Source organism: Nicotiana tabacum, chromosome 12 (assembly GCF_000715075.1).
Source record: "Nicotiana tabacum cultivar K326 chromosome 12, ASM71507v2, whole genome shotgun sequence".
NCBI classification, from domain to species: Eukaryota; Viridiplantae; Streptophyta; class Magnoliopsida; order Solanales; family Solanaceae; genus Nicotiana; species Nicotiana tabacum.
The window spans coordinates 10,921,311-10,929,796 of record NC_134091.1 but is presented as its reverse complement, the minus strand read 5'-3'; the positions used below and the strand labels follow the sequence as shown (position 1 = coordinate 10,929,796).

General features: G+C 28.3%; 1 protein-coding gene across 1 annotated transcript; it reads left to right on the top strand.

Moving 5' to 3' along the window:
- The first annotated feature begins 456 nt into the window (after positions 1–456).
- On the top strand, positions 457–2,624 carry LOC107767471 (phenylcoumaran benzylic ether reductase TP7-like). The gene is made up of 5 exons (XM_016586485.2): positions 457–728; positions 953–1,087; positions 1,614–1,851; positions 1,947–2,150; positions 2,244–2,624. Exons 1-5 carry the CDS (start codon positions 546–548, stop codon positions 2,408–2,410), a joined length of 927 nt encoding a protein of 308 aa, XP_016441971.1. The 5' UTR covers positions 457–545; the 3' UTR covers positions 2,411–2,624.
- Positions 2,625–8,486: the final 5,862 nt, after the last annotated feature.

Here is an 8,486-nt window from a genome sequence, read left to right as displayed (position 1 = left end):
TGCCATGCAAATATTATGGCATATGATAAGTTTCAAAAATATTATAACCACACAAATATTATGATATAAAATTACAAGTTTCAAAAGTGTTTCTTTCTATCGTAAATTATGTGAGGCAAACCATGCCACATAAGTTGAAACAAAAAAAAGTAGAATTTTATGCGACTTTGTAATGGGATTTTGCATGCGATTTTGCAGTGCGATTAAATTTTTTTTATACCATCAAGTTATATTAAAAATAACTACAAATAACATTTATAAACAACGAAATTTGTAACCTAGAAAAATAATACAAATCTTAAAATTTATTTATATATATAAAAAAAATTACACTATCGAAGTCGTGAATAATTGCTCCTCAAAGGAAGCAAGACAATTAGTTAGAAGGTTAGTTGGAAAACCGAGGTCATTTTGGTACTTACACACACCTAGCTCGGCGCATAAAATGATGTTGCCTCAGCATGCTTTGATACCACAACCAAATTCTTGAGAAGGCTAATTCAACTTCACTTTTACACCCACTGAAATTAATCTCTACTTTTCAAATGGCTGAGAAAAGCAAAGTTCTGATCATTGGAGGAACTGGATATATTGGAAAATTTGTAGTAGAAGCAAGTGCAAAATCTGGACACCCCACCTTTGCATTGGTTAGAGAGAGCACAGTTTCTGACCCTGTTAAGGGTAAAATTGTTGACAATTTCAAGAATTTGGGTGTCACTATTCTTCATGTATGTATATATAGTGCATTAATTCTTTCCTTTTATGTAAACCAAAATGAGGAAAAAGAATTGAAATAATTTTAATTTTTAACACAAGGTAGGGGTAAGCGCTGTATATATCCCACCCTCCCCAGAGTACTCCACTCGTAGGATCATACTGGACTTGTTATTTGTTGTAAAATGAGGAAAAATAATTGAAATGCAAGTAATAGTAAATTTCTTGTTTTGAACAGGGTGATTTATATGATCATGAGAGTTTGGTGAAGGCTATAAAGCAAGTGGACGTGGTAATATCAACAATGGGGATGATGCAATTGGCTGATCAAGTTAAGGTCATTGCTGCTATCAAAGAAGCTGGCAATATTAAGGTAAATGGTTCTTATTTTTTCAAGATTTTAGGATACATTTAGCATCAGTACTCTGTCATTTCTATCTGTTAATGCTCATTCATAGTACTTTGATACACAAAAAAAAAGGGCAGCCGCTATGCGCGAGAGGCTGTTTCCATGTCTCGAACCCGTGACCTCCTAGTTATATGGCAGCAACTTTACCAGTTACGCCTAGGCAAGTACTTTGATACAATTAGCCTGAACAACATTTGAACAAATAAATAGATGTAATGTAGGTCAAAGGATAATAATGGAATCTTGATAACTACAGTAGTAGTTGATAAAATTGTTAATTTATTAGATAGCATTTGAATTAGAAAATATAGACTTGATCAATATGTGCCATCACATGAAACCTCAAATTAAGGGTGTTAGCCTCCTTGAATTAACTCATAAAACGAGTTAATTTCCTAAACTGGTCCCAATTTTCAGTCTGATTTCTGTGGCAACACCAGTTTTACATAATGTTTATGGAAATAAATTACCTTATGCTTAAATTTTTCAGAGATTCTTGCCTTCGGAGTTTGGTATGGATGTTGATAAGACCAACGCTGTGGAACCAGCAAAGTCTGCATTTGCTGTGAAATCTCAAATCCGCAGAGCTATTGAAGCTGAAGGAATTCCTTATACTTATGTCTCATGTAACTGTTTTGCTGGTTACTTCTTACCAACTATGGTTCAGCCCGGAGCCACTGCTCCACCTAGAGACAAAGTCATCATTCCCGGGGATGGAAATGTTAAGGGTACAAGCAAAAAAATTCTTATCCCCGCGACACCAGTTTTGGTTTGCGACTCCATTGATTTGAATGTCTCATTTTTGTATACTGTTTGTTTGCAGCTGTATTCAATGAAGAACATGATATTGGTACCTATACTATTAAAGCTGTTGATGATCCGAGAACGTTGAACAAGACCCTCTACATTAAGCCTCCCAAAAACACGTTATCGTTCAACGAACTTGTGGCTGTGTGGGAGAAAATGATTGGAAAAACTTTGGAGAAGATCTACATTCCAGAAGAGCAAATTCTCAAAGACATTGAAAGTTAGTTATCTTTATCATATCTCTTTAATCAAGATAATTCTTTCAATTTAGCATTGGTAATCCTGATGTTGTGTATATTGTATACTGTTGCAGCATCTCCAATGCCATTGCCTGTTATACTAGCAATCAACCACGCAACGTTTGTGAAGGGTGATCAAACCAATTTTAAGATCGAGCCATCATTTGGGGTTGAGGCCTCAGAACTTTATCCAGATATCAAGTACACTGCTGTGGAGGAGTACCTTGGTCACTTTGTGTAAATTTTACACATAATGTCTCCGATCACTCGAATAAATTGTTACACGATGAGTGTTAATTGTCAAACATTTTGTCTTTTGTGAGTGTTTGTAACCTGTGTGATCGGGGACTTAGTGAATGGCCTCTTTTAAGCTTATATCTGTTTTCAATATCATCCATATTGAGTATATTATGAAACCACAGATAATGGAAAACATTGGTGTATTTTTGCTTTTGCGTTATTGTCTAGCCTCTTGTACCAGATTTTAAGCTGGACTCTAAGCTATCATTATTGAGCATTAAGTTTTCGAATGTATGGAACATAATCAACGGGTAGTTTGCCCTAAAATCCTGAAGCCAAGATTTAAAGTTTATGGGTTCTAAATTTGCCACGGACCTATAACTCGTCTTAGTTATTAGGTTCACAATTAAGTATTTATAGATATTTAATGAATAACCTAGTACAAATACAGTGTTTAAGCAAAAGTAACTGGGTTCGGCCGAACCCGCACCTTAGGCTAGCTCCGCCTCTGCTAAAATCTAAAGAATTCAAACTAACACATCAACTTTCAATTCCCCTCATTCACAGAATTCAACATTTACGATATAGTCTCTATTTTGTTTGCTGACTCTTCATTCAGAATGATTTGAACCACGGGAGGATCTTCCTCTTGCCACCAACGCCCATCATTTATTCTAATAAGAACCTATGTAATTAGTATCGCGATCAAAGAGCTGAATAAGGGAATGAGTGAATATACAGGGATTGGAAAATGTTGTCAATTTGGTATGATGAAATAATGAGGTCTTACCCTACCATTATCATGCTTTAGTCTTACTCCAGGAAGTTCTCCTTTTGCCAACTAGTTAGGTAAACTCTCCGACTAGGGGTGTCAAATAGGAGGATTGGGTCGATTTTGGGCGGATAAAAATGGGTTGAGTCAATAAATGGGGGATCATTGACCCGCCCAAAAGTTACTTGAGCTGAGATGAGTTGAGTCAAGATGAGCTAAAATTTTGGTCATAGCCCAACCTATCCAACTCTTATCAAGCTTTAATTAATGTGTTGTTTTCTTATGAATTGTATAATTATTAAATAAGATTTTTTTTCTTTTGTTATGGTCATATATATATAACATATCAAACAAAAAAAAATATTTCTATGATATTTTGAACAAAGTTACTCATTGATCAATTTGGGCTAAAAATCAAGGGATCTTTACACAAATAGCTGGTCATGTTAATTTTTTTACTTTTTCAAGTTATATACATAGATTATATATTAATTATGCACAATTATACACATACAATATGGAGTATAAATTGTGCATATATTATACTTCCATTGGTTATTTTTAGTTTAAGTTATTGAGTGGGCGGCTATTTGGGTTAATTCTTCAAAAATCATCCCTACTTTAAATGAGTTGAGATGGATTGAGTTAAGATGGTCTGGGTTCAATAAATGGGCGGATCAATAACCAGTCCACTCTTGAGCGGGTTGGACGGGCTTGAGCCAAATTTGACAGCCGTACCTCCAACTTTAGGTGCAACAGTGTATGCTTCATTCTAGACTGGATCATGATCCTTTCATAATTAGAGTAGTTTTTCAATCTGAGGGGTGACAAGACTTTTCAGCTGCAACAGTGTAGGACGATTAGACATGAAGTAAATTTGAAGATGACAAAATACATAAGTTTCGTATTATAGCCTGGTTAGCCAAGTTTCTCGAGAGGCTAGAAATACTTTTCTCCAAAAATATTTTTTTTTAACTTGAGGTGTTTGGTCAAATTATTTTGGGGAAAAAATATTTTTGGGAAGAAGCAAAAACAGTTTTTGAGAAGAAGAAAAAAGTAGTTTTGACTTTTCTTTTTACCAAAAATATCCTTACCAAAATATAGTATATACTAAAATAACCGTCAAACCTAATACTTAGGATATTAAGGTATAAATATTTCTTATTATTTTTAGGATAGCTTTTTAATATATAATGACTTTAGGGGTGAATGTTTTTATATTTGTTGAATGATTTTTAATATATTTAACTTAAATTAAAATAATTAAGTACTTTTAAATTTTATTTTCATATTGTACTTAAATAAAATGAAAAGATTTAATTATTGCATGTAATAACAAATTTTTGAGATTATTTATTTACTCATAATATTAACTATTAAGTAAATCTATTCATATCCTTATTCGTAATTTGATACTTAAAATGCACTCTCTGAAAAGTTTGGCCAAACATAAATTATTGCTCAAAAGTATTTTTCAGAGTGATTAGCCAAACACAAACTGTTTCTCTCCAAAAGTACTTTTTTTACAAGCACTTTTGAAAAAAACACTTCTCAAAATAAGTTAATTTCTCTAGCTTAGCCAAACAGGCTATAAGTACATAATACTTCTATGACTTAATTTCTGATTTCCGTTGGTTGTGTACAATCAGAATTATTGTTTTCAATGGAATTAATACCACCTTAAATGTTTACGTGGAAAAAAAGGAAAGGCCAAACCTGAAACTTTGTTGTCAGATCCAGCTAACAACGCTAACTAGCTAATCAATATATGTTAGTAAAAACGAACCCGTTGATGCCTTCTGAAACTCTAAACTAATAGAGATTCAAGGACGGGAATATGCTTCCAGATTAGGAGATGTACATAGATATTCCTGTTGAATTCTAAGTTAGCTGCAGGGAGGAACAAGCTACAGCTTCGTCGTTAATGGCGGAATCTTACCGAGAATGCTAAGTTTTGGAAAATATTTAGAAGATTTTTATTTTAAAAAAACAAAGTAACTCATCTTATTCTTCAAGCATTTCAAATAGCATTCAAAATTCCAATTTCAATCTTAAATTTTATTCTATTTGCTGGTAGGGAAGCAATCTTAATGTTCTTGTTCGCAGTTGCACACTAAGATGAAGTTATTGAGGGGTATTAAGGATTAATTAGAGTTAATTATTGTAAAAAAGAGTAATAAAAAGAAAAAAATGTCTGAAAAAAAGAGAGTGAAATATTAGAATTTTAATGAATTTCTGACGTGGCAATGACGTGGCATGCGAGTGTGATACTCTCACCCCATGAATCTGTATTATACTCTCAGGGTGGAAATAGTTTCACTTTAAACAAGAATAAGAGTTCAAAGAACACCCGTTTAATTTAAGTATTTAAATTTATTTTTTGGACAAATTTAATGGGGTCTTTATGTATTTTGCATTTGAAGATTAATAAAGAAGTGACAAATAAAGGAAAAGAGACTCAATAAGCTATATTATATTAAAAGGAGGATAGTATGCATTGTGGTTAAGCCAAGTGGCAAGATAAAATGAAGTCATTTGGCAATTTTAGGACAACATTAATAATTAAAAATTATAAATGAAAACATAATTAATGGAAGTAGTTGAATGAATCTTATACGTAATCTAAATAGATCTTAGACAAATCTAATATATATATATATATATATATATATATATATATATATATATATATATATATATATTGACGTAGTCCTTAGACATTCTTCTATATTAGCTAGAAATATGGAGGTAAACAAATTAATTAAAAAACTATAATAGATAAATGTAAATTGAGATAATCTATGACTATTTATACTTTGGAGTAAGTTAAAATATAAAATAAAACTAACATTTACTTAAGATATTAAAGGGTTATTGTCTTTAAAAAATTAAAAAATCAAGCAACAAAATAAGATCTTACATAAAATATACAAATTATTTATAAGGTAAGAAAAAAAATCAAATAATCAATAAAAATATTTTAATAACAAAAATAATAATGTCATATTAATATTGATAAATCGGGTAAATAGGTATTTTATCTATATTATATTAAAAGGAGGATAGTGTGCATTGTGGTTAAGCCAAAGTGACAAGCTAAAATAAAGCCACTTGGCAATTTTAGGACAACATTAATAATTAGAAATTATAAATGGAAATATAATTAATGGAAGTAGTTTAATGAATCTTATACATAATCTAAATATATCTTCGACAAATCTAATCTATATATTTATGTCTATACTTATATTTATATGTATATTTGTATCTATATATTGATCCAGTCATAGATTTTCTTCTATGTTAGTTAGAAATATAGACCCACTCCTAAACTTTATTCTATATTAGCTAGAAATATGGAGGTAAAAAAATTAAATAAAAAACTATAATAGATAAATGTAAATTGAGATAATCTATGACTATTTATACTTTGGAGTAAGTTAAAATATAAAATAAAACTAACATTTACTTAAGATATTAAAGGGTTATTGTCTTTAAAAAATAAAAAAATCAAGCAGCAAAATAAGATCTTATATAAAATATACAAATTATTTATAAGGTAAGAAAATTTTTAAATAATCAATAAAAATATTTTAATAATAAAAATAATAAAGTCATTAATATTGATAAATCAGGCAAACGAGTATTTTATACGCAAATATTACTACAACATTTAGATATTGCATGTTCAAACAACTAAGAAAATATTTTTTTATGATTAATATCTGAATTGAGTGCGGTTAATTTAAATTTGAACGCATAACATAATTGTTTGAAAATGAGGTCTAATTTAGAAAATAGAAAGAGTTATTTGAACTTGAGATGACATTTATTTTTTGAAATATGATAAGAAAAATCATATTTTGGAATATGAAAAATAAAGTCAAAATTATTCTTGAAATAATTCTTTAATTTTTATCTAAATTATATTAGAATGAGTGTGGTAGAAATAGATATTAAATTCAAACAAGCTAATTAAAAGCCACATGAAAATGTAATAATATTAGGTATTAAATAATATAAAAGCAAAAATAATAAATAAATAGAGAAAAAATAAAAAAAAATCATATTTTTTATCATAGAGAAAAAAAGAGTAAAATTTATTTATATTTGAGATGATAAATATTTATATATTATGATAATAAAGGTCATAATATGGATAAGTCCACGTCACTCAAGTTTAATAGATATAATCAAAAACTAAAAATATTTAATAATAAAAAATAAATTAGAGATAATGTGAGGATACTTATAAATCATAAGTTTAGAAAATAAAATAAAGTAAATATACAATACTTAAAAATATTATTAACAAATTTAAATAATTTAAACGTTTAGAGCAATATTTTTAAAACAAAACAAATATTTATTTTATGATTAAAACATTATATATTTATCTATATTATAGTAGATAATAGTAATTAATAATGATATAAAAAAAAGTTATAAATTAATCAAAAGCCACATAAAACGTAATAATACTACATATTAGATTTAAAAAATAGCAAAATTAAAGAAAATTATTAAAAATTTACTATTAGAAATGAAAGGGAAAGACTATTTGAATATGAAATTAGAAATTTCTTAAAATTATGATAAGAATGCTCAAACTATGGATAATACCACGAAATTGATGGCTTATTTATGAAAAATAAAACAATGATAAAAAATAAAATTTTAAAAATACAAAATAAATTTCTAATATAGGTAATTTTATTAATGAATATTAAAAATTAAATTTGCATCTTAAAACTAAAAATGAAAGAAAATTTACGTCAAGAAATAAAATGACAGTGAAAATACGACTACAACCTTTAGATATAATGTGTTCAAACAACTAAGCAAATAATATTTTATGATTAATATCTAAATTTAGTGCAGTTAGTTTAAGTTTGAAAGCATAACATAATATTTTGAAACTACGGTCCACTTTAGAAAATAGAATGATAAAAATTATTTGAATTTGAGATGAGATTTTTTTATTTCATATTTTTTTATTATTTTTGAAAATATTACGTAAAGAAATAAAATGACAGTGAAAATATTAATACAATATTTAGATATAATGTGTTCAAACAATTAAGAAAATATTTTTCTATGATTAAAATAAAAATTAAAAAACCAAATAAATCTTTAATGTAGGTAATTTTACTAATAAAAATTAAAAATTAAATTTGTAACTTAAAACTGAAAAAGAAAGAAAATTTAACTGCATCTAATACAAAAATAATTATAAGAAAACTCAAGACATTTGGAACATAATAATAAAAGAACTTACGTATTAATATTTTAGACTAATTCAAAG

Bases quoted from the DNA above. Each gene is read 5' to 3' on its own strand.
- LOC107767471 (XM_016586485.2), top strand. From the start codon at position 546: ATGGCTGAGAAAAGCAAAGTTCTGATCATTGGAGGAACTGGATATATT. The intron at 1,852-1,946 runs GTACAAGCAAAA...GTTTGTTTGCAG, and splicing joins CGGGGATGGAAATGTTAAGG to CTGTATTCAATGAAGAACAT. The intron at 2,151-2,243 runs GTTAGTTATCTT...ATACTGTTGCAG, and splicing joins AATTCTCAAAGACATTGAAA to CATCTCCAATGCCATTGCCT.